The sequence below is a fragment of the Gopherus evgoodei genome, chromosome 5, assembly GCF_007399415.2.
Source record: "Gopherus evgoodei ecotype Sinaloan lineage chromosome 5, rGopEvg1_v1.p, whole genome shotgun sequence".
Taxonomy (NCBI): domain Eukaryota; kingdom Metazoa; phylum Chordata; order Testudines; family Testudinidae; genus Gopherus; species Gopherus evgoodei.
This window is the reverse complement of record NC_044326.1, coordinates 133,973,090-133,993,655: the sequence shown is the minus strand read 5'-3', so window position 1 is coordinate 133,993,655 and position 20,566 is coordinate 133,973,090. Positions and strand designations below refer to the sequence as shown.

Genomic DNA, 20,566 nt, shown 5'->3' with positions numbered 1-20,566 from the left:
TCTGCAAACTTTATAAGTGTACTCGTTATGCCATTATCTAAATCATTGGTTAAGATATTGAACCAGACCCAGGACCAGTGTTCCCTCTAATTTTCCCCATGCATGTGGGGAATGAATTTTGTTATGTGCACCCACATGGAGGTGATGTGTGACACATCACCTTCATATGGGTGCACATAACAAAATTCATGTGGTGCGAGTGGGGCTGTGGGGTTCGGAATCTGGGAGAGGGCTCAGGGCCGGGGCAGAGGGTTGGGGTGCAGGGGTGTGAGGGTTCCGGCTGGACGTGCAGGCTCTGGGGTGGAGCTGTGCAGGGCCGGCTCTAGCCATTTCACTGCCCCAAGCACGGCAGCACGCTGCGGGGGGCGCTCTGCCGCTTGCCGGTCCCGCAGCCCCAGTGGACCTCCCGCAGGCGTCCCTGCAGAGGGTCCGCTGGTCCCACAGCTCCGGTGGAGCATCCGCAGGCACTCCTGTGGGGGGTCCACCGGAGCCGCGGGACCAGCGGACCCTTCACAGGGACGCCTGCGGGAGGTCCACTGGAGCCGTCTGCCGTCCTTCCGGCAACCAGCAGAGTGCCCCCCACGGCATGCCGCCCCAAGCACATGTACCCTAGCTGTGGCAACAGACTGGGGTACAGGTGTGTGAGGACTCCGGCTGGGAGTGTGGGCTCTGGAGTGGGGCTGGGGATGAGGCGCTCAGGACTGGGGCAGAGGCAGGGGGGGAGGACTCCAGCTATGGGTGCGGGCTCTGGGGTGGGGCTGAGGATGAGGAGTTTGAGGTGCAGGAGAGTGCTCTGGGGCTACCGCAGGGAGAGAGGACTCCCCCTAGCTCTCCCTCCTTGCAGCAGCACGTGGGCTGGGGGTCAGGGGGAAGAGGTGCCTCTCCCTGCCGTGGCAGCTCCAGGGCTGGGGCCACAGGACAGGTGCCCTTCCCACAGCCCCTGCAGGTCTGGACTGGGTTTCGGGAAGGGGCGCCCTGCGATGGGTCTGGGCCATGATGGGGCCAGGCCGCCACGGCTGGGTCCGGGGGCTGTGGCATATCTGGGGCTGGGACCCTCCCCCAGCAGATCCCCTGACGGTTTCCCTGAGCACCTGCACGGCGCTAAATAGGCTGCTGTGTGGCCATGCAGCTTAAAGGGAAATTAGGACAGGATCAATCTCTGCAGGACCCCACACAATATGCTCTTCCAGCTTGACTGTGAACCACTGATAACTACTCTCTGGGAATGGTTTTCCACCAGTTATGCAACCACTTTATTGTAGCTCCATCTAGGTTGTATTTCTGTAGTTTGTTTATGGGAAGATCTCGCAAGACAACATCAAAAGTCTTGCTGATGTCAAGATATACCACATATACTGCTTCCCCCCTCCCCATCCACAAGGCTTGTTACCCTGTCAAAGAAAGCTATCATGTTGGTTTGACAATTTTTCTTGACAAATCCATGCTGACTGGTTACTCATCACCTCATTATCTTCTAGGTATTTGCAGACTGATTGCTTAATTATTTGTTCCATTATCTTTCTGGGTGCTGAAATTAAATTGACTGGTCTGTAATCCCTGGGTTGTCCTTATTCCCCTTCTTATAGATGGGCACTATATTTGCCCTTTTCCAGTCCTCTGGAATCTCCCCCGTTTTCCATGACTTCTGGAAGATAATTGCTAATGGCTCAAATATCTCTTCATTCAGATCCTTGAGTATTCTAGGATGCATTTCATCAGGCCCTGCTGACTTGAAGACATCTAACTTGTCTAAGTAATTTTTAACTTGTTCTTTCTCCATTTTAGCCTCAGATCCTACCTCATTTCCACTGGTGTTCACTGTGTTAGATGTCCAATTGTTACTAAACTTTTTGATGAAAACTGAAACAAAAAAGTCTGCCATTTCCATGTTTTCTTTTGTTCCCACCCCCTACTCCGCCTCATTGAATAATAAGCCTACCCTGAGGCTATCAAGGCCAGGACAAACAATCACTGTTTATGGCAGATACCACAATGGACCAATACTCACAATCTAGCCTGTACTGCCAGAGCTATGGGGAGAAGAGGGACTGTAGCAGCCCCGTGGAGACTTCCCATCCTAGGCAGCCAAGAGGCAGGACTGTTCAGGGTGCCTGGGATTCGCACGCTCAGCAGCAATTGTTATGACTGCTCCAGACGCAATTTCTAAGTTACTGAGGATGCGCTGGGGTGGAGGCCTTGGTCACATCCCACTGGATCAGTGAGTGCTGCTGAGCAAATTAACTAGGTCCTCCTTGCAGACAGGGCATTCTCCACGAGGGGCTCTCCAGATTGGAATTTACTCCTCCCCTTGGTCTAAAACTGCCTGAATTTGCTGAGTCTGGCACGGTTCCCAAAGACCCTGGGTCTGGGTGATATGTGGGAGGGTTTTGGCTGGTTATTTTCTGGCTTTATTCTGCTTCCCACGATTGTTTAACATCCCCCCAAAACACATCTAATTTTGGATAGGTGCGTTACGTACTGTATAAATCCAAACAGTGTTCCTTGGAGGGCTAGGTCACAGTTCTACCTGGCTCCTGCAATGATGCACGAGGTGAGGGAAAAGGCTCCCTCTTCCCCAGGGCATCTGAAGAAGAGGAGACAGAATGTCCCCCACACATGGAGTGTGGATAACTTTGGGAATGTCCTAGTGGCAGACACAGCTCAGTGTGTTCACGGTTATGTAGATGTCTTCCTGAACAAACATTCCAGTAAAACTCTCCAAGTGCTTTACCACGCTCTGAAGAAAGGTCATCACTAAGATTTTTAAGTCATAACCTATCTGTGAAAGCGGTTCTGTGCTTCCAACTTCCTGACTTTCTCTGTGTGATGCTTTGAGGTTCAGTAAGGGGTGTCACTGTCTGCCCTGCTACTTTGGGTGCTTCTATGCTGCTTTGGCTCAGAGCCCTGCTTACAGCATGAAAGCCTCACCCTGGAATTCACCACCCTGGTTACTCCTTGCAGGGTGGCACCCACAAACTCCCGTTCCTAGTTTTCCCAAAACCAACCTTCTGATTGCAGCACTCTCAGAAGCCTATGAAGTTTGCTGCTCCCTTAAAGAGAGAGTACACACGACCAACCCGGTAATTTAGGAGAGGACTTGCCCTTTCTTAAGCATACAGCACTGAAATGCAAGGCTTTGTCTACACTACCACTGTTGTCAGTTGGAGGTGTGAAAAAACCACCCCCGACCGACATAAGTTTCACTGGCAAAAGCACTGGTGTGGACAGTGCTACGTTGGCAGGAGATGCTCTCCTGCCAACACAGCTACTGCTGCTCTTGGGGGTGGTTTAATTATGCCAGCAGAAGAGCGGCTGCAAGGGAAACAGTAGAGCTGTGCCGTTGTAAGGTCTATAGTGAAGACATTGTTAATAAACTTATTTTTAGGCTAAGACTATAGGCTGAAGTGATTTCTAATAAGAGGGAAAGAGATGAAAAAAGTTACCAACTAAACATGGATTCTAGTGACTAAATGTAACTTCAGCAAGTTACAGACTTGGTTGAAGCAGGTTTCTCACCTATGTTCAGTTTCAGAGGCTTTCAATTCCTGTGGTTGAAAGGGGTGGTTTGCTCAGATGTACAAGAGCTCTGGCATCTTGTTTTACAGATGCCATCATGGCTTTCTGTCCTTGCTTAGAGCTTCCAAAGTTCAATGACCTTGTTTCTGGAGGCAGGAAAGTTTCCTGGCTCTGCCATTTCCATCCCCCATTGAGAGTGTTAAGTGGCCATCTTCCACAGTGATTTGCCGGACAGTTTTGTCTACTCTTCATGTAAATGTAATTTCATTTGTGTCTCCTTGCTCAATTCACACTGGAGACCCCTCCAACCAGGAGGAACCATGTTCTAGGGTGGGGTGACTTGAGCCTTGCCTGACAAACACATTTTAAGAACATATTTCCAGCACATTTATATTTGTTCATACATCACCCATACATACACTACACCATAATATTTGGCAATTTATTATGATACCTTACATGATACCTTTTAGATACAGAATATGACCATAGTGAATTGGAGCAAGGAGAATGTCAGACCTAACAGGAGATATGTTACCCTCTCTGCCGGTTGGCACTGAGGGGCTTGCTAGTTCACTCTTATCTCACATGTTGCAACTGCAAAGTCAGCTTTTTAAACAAGAGCAGATGGCTGCTGTATCTAACTGGCCCACTGCTGTCAACGCTTTCAAAGATATGGGCAATTTTTTCTGAGTCATTCTTGAATGCCTTATGACCAGACTATGACAAAAATCTGCAGCTACACCATACACCTCACATCAGCTCTCACCTACTCATGCCCCTAGATTGACTAGATCAGATGAAAGGATAAAGTTTCCACAACAGAACAGTCTCAGCTTTCAAATAGCAAAGACCTATTTGACCACCAGCTAAGCTCTTGACTTGAAAAGTAAACAAGAGTGAGACCCCAGAAAAGACCTCAGTTTGTTTTCCACTCATACGTTTGCACAACAAAACCTAATCTAACAGGGTTTACCTGCAACCATGAAGGTCAAACAGCATCCCAGCTGCTGCAGAAACTAAAGAACCGTCCTTTAGCTCTTCTCGGCTAGACTGTCTGAAATCACCAACTTTCCATATGCATTGCTTTGTAAACAATCTACTGTACACGGAAGAGCAAACCAAGCCAGGCTGCTCCCACAATAAGTAACACAAACTCTGGCTATTTTCCAGTAAGAGCAGATGAAGCTAAATTCAGCTTTGCACTATGGAACACCCCAACCACATTTCACTGGGTAAATCAAGTACTGAGGTTAGACTCTCACAAGCAATCATGGCTAAAACATCCAGTCTCCTCCTTGTAAACATAAAGTGAATGTTTGTTCTTTAGTTCTAAATGTCTCTTTCTTTTTTCTAGCTATTGTTATACAGATGCTTCTATCTGAAATCACAGTGGACTTCAGACAATGGAGAACGGATGGTATCTGTTCTGGAACTGCTGTACTTATGTTCTGGCAAAAGCACACATCTCGTCCTCAAATGATGGTCATATTCTTAAGGATTTTCCCAAAAGTTGGAGAAATGTGCAGTTGTTGGTCACCCTGTCCCCTACACAGCCAGAAACGTCTGATAAGGACACAGTGTGAAAAGCCACCTATTAATGGTGAACTTTTGAAGCTACTGAATCCTTACAGCCTCCTGCATGCTGAGATCTGGCATCCTGTCACATCGCTATACGCCAGCCACACAATGGCTTAAGTTGCTTTTTGAACATAATGAGGCTGCTGGCTCGTTTTGTAACCCTTTATCTCAGCATGAACTCTGTTCTCATTAAAACAGATTGTTTACAGCTTCAAGTCTTTCTCCAATGATGATTTTCCTCCCCAATGAAGAGCTCTCTTGAGATGCTGGACTTGGTGTATTTCTTAAGTCTCTCTTGCCTTTACAAGCCAAAATGGGCTGAATAATTAAAACACATGTTTATCCCACAGGGATTTCAGCAGCTCTTGTAACCATAAGAGGAAATAATTCTGTAGATAGTGGCACCAAGGAGGGTGAAGAGTTATTTAAACTAAAGGACAACAGTGGAACAAGAATAAATGCATATAAACTGGCCGTGAACAAATGTAGGCTCAGGGCCGACCTTAGGGAAAATTGGTGTCCTGGACCTCATGGGTGCCCCCCATTGCCCCTGGCCCTCATGGGCTCCCCAGAATCCCCCCTTCATGCCGAACCACTGCACTGTGCCCTCTTAGTCCCTAGCCCCTGCACCCACACCCCTAAACTGCACCCCTCCTGCAGCCACATGGGGAAGTGACCTGGATGCACAAAGCACTTGGTGTTGCTCCTCACCCCCCCCTCACAGCCCCCTGGGGAGGGTGGAGGAACACTGGGGGAGGTGGAGGGAACAGTATCTGCCTCACTGCTCAACTCCCCCTCATGTTCCTCCACTAGGAGGAAGCAGGGAGAAATCTGGCCACTGTCCTACATGGCGCTTTCCTGCTAGCCCGGAGCAGCTTCTGACTCCACACCAGCCGTGCATGCCTCAGTGCTACCGCACAGCACCCCCTTGACCATGGCACCCTGGGAGGTCACCCACCTGGCTCACCCCTAGGGCCGGCCCTGCGTAGGCTGGAACTGAGAAGGTTTCTAACCATGAGAGGAGTGAGGTTCTGAAACAGCCTCTCCAGAGGAGGTGTGGTGGCAAACAACCTAACCAGTGTTAAGCTGAAGCTTGCTATGTTCATGAAGGTGGATTATATGATGGGGTTGCCTGCGATAGCAAGCGACTGGACTTGATGACTCAGGAGGTCCCTTCCAGCCCTATGTTCAGGTATGTTTGGAGACCAACCAATCTGGAAGTGTCGTCGCTTTGAATGTTAGGTAGAAAAAAATACCAGTACATTAAAAATTAACAGCTGCTGGATCAAGAACACGACCAGCTGTTGAACTGCAAAATCTGAGGTAAAGAATATTCAAAACTACGAGGGCTAACGCTTTGGGAGAGAAGTAATGGCAGAGACAAAAGTTTTTAGTTTCAAAGACAGAAATGATATAACGAAGGCCTTCTGCTTCCCCTCTCAAATGGAGAAATGTGATCATTTGAAAACTTTCTCAGTCTGCTCAATACAAACTTTAGTGTCATCTTCCTCCTCCAAAGTAATGTCCTTGTTGTTTACTTCAAAGACTGAGCAGGAGCAATATATCCTAGGAGTCTTTTGGTTAATGAATTAGGCGAAAAAGAGAGAAAAAAAAAGGCCATTTTTTTTTTTGGAGCAATTTTTGGGTTAAACTAGAAAGCACCTGAGAGACTTAATGTTCCTTTTGAGTATTTTATTTTCTAAAGCAGGGTTGAGACTCACAACACTCTGTTGGCCTTTGGACTTATCAGATCCAATTTCTAATGGGAGGATCCAGAAGTCAAGTCTATACTTAGAGATTGTGACCCACTGTCTTCCACCATTAAAATGGGAGTAATTAATTTTCAATAACCATGAAATATTGTTGAGCCAATTACACTGTAAGAATTTTCCAAAGAATAGGTTTTGTGTGTTAATAAACACCCTGGCACTCATTTATTTTAATATAAGGGGAACCAAGTTAGAGTTTGGCATAAGTCATTCTTGCTCAACAACTATGCTGCTGTGTTTAAAAACAACAACAAAATCCTTGCAGAATTAAGGCTCACTCCTGCAAACAGTCACACAGGTGGGTAGTGCAGGTAGATTCAGGCCTTATGTAGTTAGGGTAGAATTGCTTTCTTCTTATTAAGATAATTAATTTATCTGATGTCCTGAGTTTGTGAGCTGTCTGTAACAGATGCGGGAAGCAAGCTGCAGTGCTAGAGGTGAACCCTGCTATAGAGCTGTGAAATCATGGAGTGGGAGAGCTGTGTTATGGCCTGCTAGTGGATTTTAAACCTGCCAAGCAAATTCTGTAGTCAGTAAATACCTGCCTGGCACCTAGAGGGAAAACTGGCACACAGGTGTCAGTTAGTCCAAAATCTTGGGCAAGTCCTAGTGCTGTTAGTGGTTCTTGAACAGACTGTTCCCTTTGCACGTTTTCTTCTGGACTGTGAGGAATGCCCCTGAGTTCTATGCAGTTCCACTTCCTAGGACTCATTCAGGGCAATGAGCATTATGCCTGGTAGAAAACTTTTGCAAGATCCGCTTCTATGTTTCCTTACTATGAGCTCTGCACAAATGGACAGCTTCAATGGTGCCTCATGCATACACGCTCTTTGTTTATTAATTTACACCCTCCTTCTCAATAGGAAACAAATAAAAAACATATGGAGGGGGAGTGGGAGGGGGAGGTTCAACACTGCTCCAGCCGCTGCAGCTGATTTCCCTGTCTGCACCCTGGCAGGGTGGGCTGAGCCCAGGGAGGTTCACCTCTACAGAAGGGCAGCTCATGCTCTACTGTCCACCCTCTGCCTTGGGTGCACTGCTTCCATTTGCAGACAGTGTTCCCTGTGAGGTTGGCTGCTGCTGGATACTCAGTACTGAAGAGCACAGGGGCCCTGGGGAAGTCTCCCCTAGCTGCCTTGAGGCTTCCTGGCAGCATGGGAATTGCAGATCCTTTGCACCACTGACAATTCCCCCTGCTGGACTTTACCCCACAGCCTGGAATCCCAGCAGTGGAATGTGGCAGAGAATTGAGCCCCTTATAAGCCCAACTGAGCCTATTAAAGGTAATTGGATTCTCATGGTTTTCAGTAGGCACTGGAGTGGGTTCTCTCAGAAATGTGGCCACATTAAGGACTCACCGCTCACTGTAATGCTACCTCCAGGATTGCTAGAACTTCAATGATATCTGCAAACAAGCACCAGTGACACTGTAATTACCACAACAAGCTGGGCACATACCTTCCTCCTCCAGAGTCATTCACATGGGTCTACAGGGCCCGACACAACAGAGAACCAAACAAGTACAGTGTATTTTCGATGTTCCTTATAACACACTTACAACCTCTATGCAAGCCAGTGGCACTTTTCTTCTTAACATGGCCGTATAACCAGGGGCGCTGGAACAATTTATATAGTGAGAGTGCTGAGAGCCACTGAACCAAACTGTAAACCCCGTGTATGATGGAAAACCCTTCACATCCGGGGGTGTGGCAGCACCTCTGCGTATAACATATTTTTCAAAAGGCAACCGGATGTGCTCCAAGAGAGGAGGCTATAACAATCCCTAAGGTATTATGATACTGGGTGGCCAAAGGGAAGGAAGCACTGCTGTGGAACAAGAACAAAGCTCACACTTATGCCATTATTCAGAACAATAAAGTGAGGTACGCTACATTGCAGGCTTGTGCTAACTTGCAGCTGCTCTGAGTACCAGGCCCCACTGATTAAACTCACTGGCTGAGCCAGCTTTCTCTGCACTAATCTCACTATAAAAACAGGTAATGATGCCTCCTCCAAGTTATAGGCTTCATGGCAGCGGTGGGCAACCTGCGGCCCATCAGAGTAATCCGCTGGTGGGCCGCAGGACAGTCTGTTTACACTGACCGTCCCTAGGCACGGCCGCTTGCAGCTCCCACTGGCCATGGTTCGCCATTCTCGGCCAATGGGAGCTGCGGGAAACGGCGGCCACCCCGTGCCGCTCCCATTGGCAGGGAACGGCGAACCGCGGCCACTGGAAGCTGCAGACGGTCAATGTAAACAAACAGTCTCGCAGTCCCCTAGCAGTTTACCCTGACGGGCCACGTGCGGTCCGAGAGCCGCAGGTTACCCACCATTGCTGTCTGGTTAGAGCCCATCCCAGGTTGTCTTTCCCTAGGCTTCCCTCTAGCAGTGTGTGATGCAATTCACTGAGCAGTGGATTTAGAGCACTTAAAAAACAACCAGGGAGCTTGATCCTGGTCCTAAGGCAGTGAACAGCAAAACTCCCATTGACTTCAGTAGAAGCAGAATTGAGCCCCGAGTGGAGCTAGCCAGCTGGGTTTACTTTGCTGACCTACATTTGATTCTCATAAACCACCCATAGTTTCAGTGTGTGAGAACAGCAGCCACGGTGTCATCCTGGAATCTTGATTGGTGGCAGTGATAGGCAATGTGGTTCTTAACAAATTTCAGACAGCATAGGCTCCGGCTGGCCTGCTTCTCCAGCGACTCACGTTACCCAGGCACCGAACTGAAAATGAAAAGGGTGGCGCTCATACTCCTCCCACTTCATTGACACACAAAATGACAGCACACTCTGGAGAAGGGACAGGTTTCCGTAACACCATCCTCCCTGTATGCGTTTATCAGCGATGAAATTAACAACACTGACTTCTCTGGGGTTCAGAGTCAACCCCTTACTGTCATGGACACAGGGCCAGCGCTACCATTTAGGCAGCCTAGGCAATGGCCTAGGGCGCCAGAATAATTGGTGGGCGCCGTTTTGCCGGAGGGGGCGGCAGGCGGTTCCGGTGGAGCTGTCGCAGTGGTGCCTGCGGAGGGTCCGTTGGTCTGTGGCTCCGCTGGAGCTGCCACAGTCGTGCCTGCGGGCGGGTGGGCGGGCGGACGGTCGGCTCCTCGCGCGGCTCCGGTGGACCGCCCGCAGCCACCACTGCGGCAGCTCCACCGGAGCCACAGAGCACCGGACCCTCTGCAGGCACCACTGCGGCTGCTCCAGCAGAGCCGTGGGACCAGCGCGCGGGGCGGCAAAATTGCCGTCTGCCTAGGGCGCTCAAATCTCTAGCGCCGGTCCTGCCTGGACAGGGTAGCTGGCATTAGTGAAACATGCAAAGGTCGCTGAACGGAGCTTGGTTCATATTTTTCAGGTTATCTTGAAGCCTGTTCAGGTTAAAGAGATTCATTTCTTTGCAAAGAAGCGAGTTTTGAATCTGGAGCACAAAACACAGCCAGGGGAAAGCATCGCAGCCAGCCAATCCTTACTGAGCAAGCCCAAGTCAAGGCTTGTGGCACAGAGAAAATGAGGAGCAGAGAGAGAAGCATCCAGTTTGAAGAACATGCAGCATTGCTTAAATCTAAGGGTAGAATATAGATGTGATTAGGCCAGGAAACATCTAACTTACACAAAGGAATCTGTTCAGACATCCTGATACAGGTCACGAGGAGGAGTGCACGTTAGTAACATGGTTGCGTACTGCCAACAGAATAACAACGAGCCAAACCTGTCGGCTTTGCTAGAGCACTTCTAGTGATGGCACTGGGATACAATACTTGCAGAGGGGAGCAGGATTTGGCTCCGTAGCCAGTTGAATCCCCTTTTATGAAGGGCCTGCTCACGTACATGGTATGTGTGGCATATTACAAATATGAGGACGAGGTGCATCGCAATTAGCAGGGAAAGGGAGCAGAAGGGGTGGTGGTATTGTGGCAAGACTGCTGTAGCACAGCTTCCAGGTTATCCTTGCCTAGTTTGGAGAAAGGCCAAGCTGGAGTGTATCGCTAAGTGGTTCCATTTGCAGGAGGCCGGTACTGAAAACTAGAGACTCCTATGTCTGCCCACACCCAGCTCTCTCTTACCCTGCATTTTCACCAGGCTGGATGCAGGCATGCAAAGGGCCTGAGAATTTCCTCTATTCAGTGCATGGAGTGATTCCCGCACTTAACTTTACCCATACTCTCTCGCAGTCGCCTCTCATGAGTGTGAGAATGCTGCAATATTTTGCTATGGGTTATATTCTGCACAAGGTCTCACAGGACCAGTGCTGAAGTGGGACAGCTGGAGAGCCTACGGTAGCTCTTGGGGTTAAAAGCCCAACTCTCTGAACGTGACTCTAATCCCACTGGGTGTAACTAAATGAAGCCAAGAAAGGACCTATTGACTCCGCTGTGGCACTTGTAGGGGTTGACCACATCCAGTGGAACATTGCATCCTCTCCTGGCTGCCTGGATTATAGCAGTTGCAAACTAGAGTATCCTGCAACCACGAGTCTTTGAAAAGTGGATCATGGTGGGGAAGTATTGAGAATGGAGGAAGTGATCTGCCTGACACAGCAGCTCTTTGATGATCCATGCCTTCCTTCCATGAACCTGTTTCTCAGAGACTTCCCTTTCTACTCCACAAGTGTAAAGTGCATGGTTGAATAAATCTGTTTCTCAGAGACTTCCCTTTCTACTCCACAAGTGTAAAGTGCATGGGTGAATAAATCAACTGCTCACGTACATGGCATGCGTGGCATGTTAGAAATATGAGGACAAGGTGCATCGCAATTAGCAGGGTTGAATAAACCTGTTTCTCAGAGACTTCCCTTTCTACTCCACAAGTGTAAAGTGCATGGTTGAATAAATCAACTGCTCACGTACATGGCATGCGTGGCATGTTACAAATATGAGGACAAAGTGCATCGCAATTAGCAGGGAAAGGGAGCAGAAGGGATGGTGGTATTGTGGCAAGAGTGCAGTTGGTGGCAAGGCTGGCAAGGTTGACAAATGCCTACCAGGCTGCCTGCCCATTTTGTAAACCAAGAGTTGAAAACACTGCTTGGCTGAGGAACTGACAGAATGAATACATGATGAGGAATGAAGGGATCAGATCCCACCAACCTGATATTTGGTTTTTAAATAACTCCTGAGAAGCACATTTCTGTCCATTTCCCTGACAAAATGTCAAGCTTCTGTTCCTGCCATTTTACAAAAAATCTCTAATTTTTCTTTTTCTTTTTCTTTTTTTGGAGGAATAAGAAATGTGTATTCTTCTCCTGCCCCAATTTTCCTCGTTCTCAAAAACAAACAAAAAGTGACAGCGGCAGGAGCAATCAATTAATTATTTGGGCTTAAACTTTCCAAACAAAGTTCACTCCTGGACTGAGAACAAACCTGCCAAATTTAAAACAGAGACTGAAAAAGTTACAAGCAACTAAAAATGAAACCTTAGAATGGAAACAATTGTACAACCTTAATTAGGCTCTGCTGCACCTCTGACAGAAATGTTTGTAAATCTACCTACAGTTATGTGAACATATGTAAACACAAACACAACAGGTTCAAAATATGCTGTGCACAGTTGCGGTTGGCTTTCAGATTTCATCAAGTTCCACTCAACTTTAAGTTTTGAGTTAGAAATGACAACAAATGTGGTTCTTCCTCGACCTTGGTATGTTTTGCAGTAGTACCAGCGACTAAGTGTTTGTTCCAAAGTAGTGCCACACCAACACAGGGGTGGACACTTGTGACATCAAAGCCAACATCTGACAGGACGTTCCACTGAGACGTTACAGCAAATTGCTGCATTCATGTTTGTTCTGTGGTATGGAGAAGCAGCCAAAATTTAACATGAAATATTTTTTTAATGCTAGTTTTGACTATGCCTAGAAACAAAGGTAGAGGCTCGCAATTATCTATGTATATAAAAGCCAATACCATTTACATGTTCTGCAGCTACTGTATAATAAAACCCATGCAGACAGTATTGAGAGTTCTCATATCCTTCTGCACAGAAAAGGCACACAAGTCTACACCCTCCATGAACCAGAGCTGAGCCTCTGCTTTATACCTGCAGACTGAATTTTGCAAGTAAACAAATACAATATTAAACCTGACGAAGTATTTCCTCGCAAGCTGGATTTGTTCACTTTTTTTGACAATGTACTCAATCACACTTGATATTACGTGTACTTTTATAAACCCGCTTTAAAAGGGTTAACGATTAATATATGCTATAAGCATGTCAGTAGAAGGTTCAACGTGGTTATAAGCAATCTGTTGGACTTTTACCTATTAACCATTAGCGATCTAATCCTTAAACCCTTTATAAAAGACTATACGTACCCTTAATATGAAGAGTGAATCATTGTAGCAGATTTGGTAAATGTACTGAAGTGTTAGTGCAACACAGGAAGCCGTTGTCATCTCTGAGCAGTGCGGGGAGCCTGATGTTTGAAAGAATTACTGGGTTTCTGAATTAGCAAGCTTGGCTTGACTGAATTACTAAGTGTTTTTGTGCAGCAGGGAAGAACTGATAAAAACACGAGCCAAGTAGCAAACACATTTGAAACTGAGCTGTGTAACTTTAGGGCTGAATTTCCAGTCTCAGCAGTAAACAATAAGGAGGCTGCCTATCTCCTGTAAAATGGTCCTTTGCTTTAAATTCTACAGCCATTTTCTGGTGCTAATGGCCTGCTGGGGACAATAGCAAAGTTTTTTTTCTCCTGACTCTTAGGGGATTGGACAAATCTACATAGCCGACCATAACTTCACTTCAGATAACGTCCTGGCTTTTACAAAGCCTTTATCAGTGAAATGTGGATAATATTCCCCAGCTCCCTGGAACACGGAGGACGAGCTAATGTCTGTATTGTGTGGAAGTGCCATACTGTGGGATTGAGCCTCCAGTGCTTCTGCACGTGAGAAGCTTTACAGACTGGGACATCCCATGGAAGTCAGTGTAACTCCCCCATCAGTGAAGTTGCTCACATGCAAAAGTGTTAGCGGGATCAGATCACTTATTTGGTTAAATGTTAAATATTCTGACTCTTTCGGCTGTCTCCACACTACAGTCACCAGTGAGGTAAAAATGCAGAAGGACTGGGCAAGGATGCTTTGCCCTTTTCACTACAACCTGACAAATGTATATTGTGTCCGTGTGTTGAAGGGCTTGAGGGCATGCACCTGCTTTGCTCTCCCTCCCCCAGCAGGCTCCAAGCACTCCAACCTAGAGCACCGAGAATCTCTCCTGTGCTCTCAAGGACTTCCCAACCTCTCCCCAGGCAGCATGGAGGAAGAAGCTGTTTGATTTGAATGTAGAGGGGAAGAGCTGGATCTCGAGGAGCAGGGGGAGCAGATTGAAACTAGGTGCCTGGGGCAGTAAAGACTGAGACTGAAGGATGGGGACTAGAGACCGGGACTGGCTGGTCATAGACATAGGACAAAAAAAGAGTAGGGGGTGGGAGATGCAGGAATGGCTGGGCAAGGATGCGGATGAGAAGGCTGAGTGGGGCGGAGACTGATATTGGCTAGGTGACTGGGATGGGATTAGATGAGACAGCAGGGAGGACACGACAGAGACAGGTAGGAGGGGACAGGGCAAAAAAGGTCAAGCTTGGGGGGAAATGGACAGAAGACTCTGTGCCCACTACAGCACACTTCCCTTCAGAGCCTGGAGTGGACCCCAAGATTCCTGAGTCTCACCACTCCTTTGCTGTCAACAAATATCTGTGAAACTGTCTCATCCCCCTCTGGTCCACACAGAAGATAACAACCTACTACTTCTCTCAGTTACTCCAGAACCTAGAGTAGGTACAGGCAAAACAGTGGGCCTAAGCCCACCTATAGTTAAAGGCCCTCCCCTTGGCTGGGGGAAGGGGCCATGGACCACGGCTACAAGCAACTATGGAGGACAAGCGAAGAAACAGACAGGAATGAAGGTCACAGGGCAAAAATCAGGTGAACATAAGGGGACATTTTGCAGAGAGCCCCTGACAGTGCCCACTGTTCATCAAAGGCATCTAGGGAGTCAGAGGACATTGCCCAAAGAAACTTTGCTCAGAGACGTGACTGTACAAGGAGCACTTGAGATTTGGGAGTCTGATTATCAGAAGTGCTGAGCAACTAAGTTCCCTCTAAGCTGCGCGGCCGCGCAGGAGGCTATCAAGGGCTGCATGGGGGCAGAGGCGTCTCTCCCCCAGAGCTGCCGCGGCTGGGGACAGGCACCTCTCCCCTGGTCCTGGAGCTGCTGCAGCTGGGTAGAAGTGCCTCTCCCCTGGCCCCCCGCCCCAGAGCTGCACCAGTAGGGAGAGAGGCTCTCCCCCGGCCTAGGGCTGCTGCAGCGAGAGAGGGCTGGAGGGCGTCCTCTCTCCCTGGGGCAGCCTGCATCCCAACCCTCTCATCCCCAGCCCCACCCCAGAGCCCGCACTCCTCCCCCCCAAACTCCAACCCTCTGCCCCAGCCCTGAGCCTCCTCCCACACACCAAACCCCTCGGCCTCACCCCCACCACACATCACCTCCATATTGGTGCACATAACAAAATTAATTCCACACATACATGTAAAAAACTTAGAGGGAAAATTGCTGAGCAATTGCAGCTGCAACCACAGTCACTGGGAGCTGTGCTTTGAACATATAAAGTGCTATATAATGCTACATTCTCTGAAAATCAGGTCCTAGGCACCTGAAACTGGAAACCCAAAGTTAGTGGATAGTTTTGACCTTAAATCGTGTCTCTGATTCCCATGGATAAAATGGGGAAGATACCCCCTCATATCACACAGCTGTTTTAAAAACTGATTAATATTTATGAAGCTCTGTAGAGATAAGCACTGTAAAAAAGCCCACGTGTAAATTAAGAACTGGCTTCAGAGCAATGATGATGCAGTAAATCAAGGCCTGGGGCCACACAGTGAACAAGGAGAAAACAAAACAGAGAATAGTTGTGAGTGAATGCTATCCATTATGTGCACGGAATGAGACAAGGGTCCCGTGGAATTTCCTGACTTTTGAGTGCTTGACACTGTACCTTTAAGGTTCTCTTAGCATAGTTTTTTGTGTGCACGCAATTTACACATATACACCTGCCTTGGAACAGAGGTGATCAGGCAGCATGCAAGCAATCCTTTCTTCCAGGGATCTCAGCGTCACCGATTTCTCCTTCACTGCGGAGCTGACCTACAAGGCTTTGATGTCAACTTTCACTCAGCAGAGGGGCGACAGTGGTGGTGGAACAAAAGGCAACCGCATTCTTCCCCTCCAAGATGGTAAATGCGTCATGAGGCCAGGGCTGGGGCAAGGGTGTTTCACGCCCTCGGTGAAACTTCCACCTTGCGACTCTCCCCCAGCTAACCACGCCCACCTGCCTCTCCCACCAGAGGAGCCCCCCCCTGCAGCAGCTAACTCTGCCTGTGGCAGCAGCTAACCCACCCCGCCACCCGGGGAGGCCCCCCACCCGCAGCAGCCCCCCCTCTCCAGCTAACCCCGCCCGGGGAGCCCCCTCCATTCTGCGGCAGCTATAGGGCCGGCTCTACAGTTTTCGCCGCCCCAAGCAGCGCACCGAATTGCCGCCACGGACAGCAGGGGCAGTCCGTGTGTCCTTAGGGCGGCAGTCGCTTTTCCACGGTGGCAATTCAGAAGCAGCTTCTATGTTTAGCTGAAGCCGCCCCGGACAGCTAAACATAGAAGCTGCCGCCGAATTCCTGCCACCACGGAAACGCACCTGCCGCCCTAAGGGCGCACGGACTGCCCCCGCCAACCGCGGCGGCAATTCGGTGCTCTGCTTGGGGGCAAAACAACAGAGACTGCTGCCCCTTGCAGACTGCCGCCCCAAGTGCCAGCTTGGAATGCTAGTGCCTGGAGCCAGCCCTGGGCAGCTAACACCGCCCCAGCTCACTTCCTCTGAGCACGCCGGCGCCGCTCTACTTCTCCTCCCCTCCCAGGCTTGTGGTGCCGATTGGAGGAGAATTAGGGCAGGGGCTGTGTGCTCTGTGGAGGTGATCTGGGGCAGGGAGCTGTTCCCCTGTGCGCCAGCACCGTTACTGCGGGTGGCCCTCCCCGCACCAGCTCACCTCCACTCCGCCTCCTCCTCTGAGTGGGCTTTTAGGCGCCCTCAACAACTAGGCAGCCGCCTAGTTCGCCTAATGGTTGCACTGGCCCTGCATGAGGTCCTGTCCTACTCCTATTGACTGCTATGCCTCCATGGCCCTTAGTCTGCTATAAAGCACCATAAACATTTACAAATAATTGCAGTACTGGTAAGTCAGACCTATCTGCTTCACGGGACTGTTGAGACTTACTGGAGTGTCTCAAGCCACTGGAAAACCATTAAGCGCTGCATAAGGTGTCCAGTAACCTTATTAGGACAGATGTGTCCATTTTTATGTGCCCCCTGGTTCCAATGGCTCACCTGCTCCATAGCCGCTTAGCATCACTGGGGCTATGTTAACAGAACTCCACTTGGCTGCTGCTAGCCCCAGGACGGCTGTGCAGAGAGGGTGTGGGGGCCAGGGGATGCTGCCTGGAGCTGAGCTATAATTGTAGGTCCCTACAGGGTTTGAGATGGTGCTTCCCCACCCACCACTCACTCCTCCAGTCACCTGGCCCTGACTCCAGCTGCACAGCGAGGGCTCTGCCAAGCCTAGGGCGAAGGGACGACAAAAGGCTTGGGTCAGTGGCGTAACCGAGGCACCTGTGTCAAAAGGGTGGGGAAATCCAAGTGGAGGAGGCCCCACCCAGCCGTATGCAGTTAACAGGGAAGGGTGTGAACAGCAGTGTCTGGCAGCGTTCTCAGAATGGCTCCAGTCGTAAACTTTGTGGTTGGACTTTCATTCCCGAGCATTCAGGGATGGTTTCGTTCAAGCCTATCTCTGCTAGGGAGTACTGTAAAAACAACCACCACCACCCTGCAGCAGCTCTCAGCCATATGACTTAGTGCTTAATACCTAGCTCGCTTCCCCACCCCCCCTTTTGTCTTCCTGTTCTATGCAAGGTCATTTTTCAAACACCCCCTCCCCCTTTTACAGTGCCTACCATCGTACCACTAGGAAAAGAACTCACTCTCACGGACAGACTGCAAGGGCTGTAAAAATACACATAACAGAGGGATATCAGATCTTTTCTCCTTAAATCGGGTCTGTACTCCTCCAGTATCTATTGGGTAGGCAGACAGCTTTAATGCAGACAAGTCTTTATCAGCAAGCAGACCGTGACATTTTGGAAACTATTATGAATGGGAGCGATTTCTGCTAAACTACAGTTGAAAACCTGAAATCTTTTTAAGCAGACTGAAGCAATTATAAAGTATATTGTAGCATTTTTCTCTGACATTGTGGTGTTTTTTTTAAAAAGCCACAAATGCTGAACTAGACAAACGATATATTTCACTTTTGCTTCTTCCCAGAGTAGCAATGGCTAGATGTATGAGTCACACACCTACCTACATTTTCACCATTGCAATGTTCATTTCCCAGTATAAATATAGCTCATTGTTTACTGATGGATTACAGAAGCTCAACTGTAAAATCACAGGCCAGTAAGTAATAATCCATTCTTGCTGTGTGGGTAAAGTAATAATCGCCCCTCTAAAACCAGATCCTATCGTCAACATGCAAGTTTCACATTTCAGACGTTAAAAGGGATCTTTAGGCATCTAAAACGCAGTTGCATCAGAGGAGCTGTGGATTTCTCCATCACTGACAATTTGTAAATCAGGACTGGATGTGCTTATAAAAGATATACCCTCGGAATGATCTGGGGGGAGTTCTATAGCATGTGTTATACAGGAGGTCAGATTGGATAATCACAATGGTCCCTTCTGGCCTTAGTATGTATAACTCTCTATGGGGTTCTGATTTTATTAATAGATGAATACGCAGCAAAGACTGGCATGCTTTGCATTGGCAAGATGAACTCACCAGGTAGTCTATAAAGTTGGGATAATCGGTAGCACTTCCCAGGACTACCAGCGGCAGGTCAGAATCATCCCTAACCCTTCCCCTCCAGAGTCCAGTTCTAAGTGCCTCCCCGCTGTCCCCTTCAGTCCAGCTGCTTCCACTTATGCATCAGATGGTTATGGCCGGGGGAGCTTCCTAAAAACCCACAGCTGGTGGGAACAAAAAACTCTCAGCAGCCCAATCACCTGCTTGGCCCCAGCACCTTGGCTGAGTCAGCCAGGAATACAAGGAGTAGCAGCCGGTCTGTGCCGAATCAACACAACAGTGTGTGTGTCACTATCTGAACGACACCCAGCCCCAGATAAGCGAGTCACTGGACTAGAGTGCTGCCCTTAGCTCATGAGAAGGGCAAGGCACGGGTGTTATCAACCTGCTGCCGTCCCGGGCACCCGGTGTCACCGGCTGTGTTTCCTCGCTCCGGGCCTGGCCGAGAAGGGAACAGGGCTGAGTTTTCCAGGGGATGAGCCAGGGCAGCATGATGACACCCAGACATAGAAGCCAAAAACCGGACTGTCCCGGTAAAACACACCTGGGTGGCAACCGGGGGGGGGGGGGGCTACAGTTCCTCCCTGTAGCATACCGGGCAAGCCTAGCCCCACTCCCCAGTAAGCTATGGGTTTGGGGGCACTGGGGGGGCACAGGTGCAGGAAAAAGGGGTGCTGGGAGCGCTGGCTTGATGTGGTTTCCATGATATCCAGGGTTCAGAGTTTGGTTCAATGGCTCTCAGCACCCCCACTGTATAAATGGTGCCCACCCCCCCGGGGGGGGGCAGCCCTACTCCCGCCCCCTTACCTGCCGCGAGGAGGAGGAGGAGGGCCAGGCGAGCCGGGCAGACCATGGTCCGCGGCGGGAGAGGAGCAGGAGCAGCCGGGCGACAGCGGGGCGCACTCAGCAGCTGCAGCCTCCGCGCGTCTGCTCCATGCCCGGCCCCTCCGGAGGCTGCTGCCGCCGGCCCCGGCAGCCAAACTCCACCCACGCCGCCCAGCCCTCCCCGGGGAGCGGGCCCGCGGCGGCCGGGCGGCCCCTGCTGGACGGTGCGGGGGGAGCCGGGCCCCTCTGCCCGCGGCAGGTTCCGTTTGCGGGCTCGGGCAGCGCAGGAGCCGCAGCGAGTCCGCGCTCTCCTCCCCCAGCACCCTGGTGCCTAGCGCTTCCCCCTCCCCCAGCAGCCGGCCGGGGGCGGGATTGGAGCAGGGCCTACCGGGGTGCCACAGATCGGGGCCCCATTGCGCTCGGCGCTGTACAAGTGCAGGGAGAGAGGCTGTCCCTGCCCCACAGGGGTCACAATCCAACCCCACAAGACTGGGCTGAGAACTAGCTGCGGGAACCGCCCCCCTGACTTCATGGTACCACTGGCTTGAGGAAGTCACAGTGCGCCAGATGCTCAGGGTTAAATGTTTTAGAAATGTCTAGTAGTCCTTAGCAGTCATCTCCTGTGACCAAATGCAGCCCCTAGTCACACTCTGCTTTTGTACAAAATACGCCTGTGTGCAGTGTCATTTGAAAAGTTATAACTCATTGGTCCATAACGGTGAAATGTGTGTAAAGCTATGAACATAAATTGAAATCATGACAGAAATGTGTTTGTTACCAGACAAATCTGAGGAGTAGGTAAGCTTGTTCCTGGAAGAGAAAGGACAAGCTAACACCTCTAGCCAGGTGTCAGCAATGAAGGTTGGCAATCACTTGTCAAGTGGTTGTGTATCCAGGGGACAGGGCTGGTTGAAAAGCTTGCTTTTAAAAATCCAGGGTATGTTGCCTTTCCGCAAGACTAG

General features: G+C 49.6%; 1 protein-coding gene across 1 annotated transcript in view; it reads right to left on the bottom strand.

Annotated features, from left to right (window-relative positions):
- PARM1 (prostate androgen-regulated mucin-like protein 1) overlaps nt 1-19,734 on the bottom strand; it is a 53,976-nt gene extending 34,242 nt beyond the window's left edge. Inside the window, exon 1 of the mRNA XM_030565241.1 lies at nt 19,587-19,734. Coding sequence (XP_030421101.1) covers nt 19,587-19,632 — 46 coding nt within the window. The 5' untranslated portion in view covers nt 19,633-19,734. The remainder of the gene's footprint in view (nt 1-19,586) is intronic.
- Between the last annotated feature and the right edge of the window lie 832 nt (nt 19,735-20,566).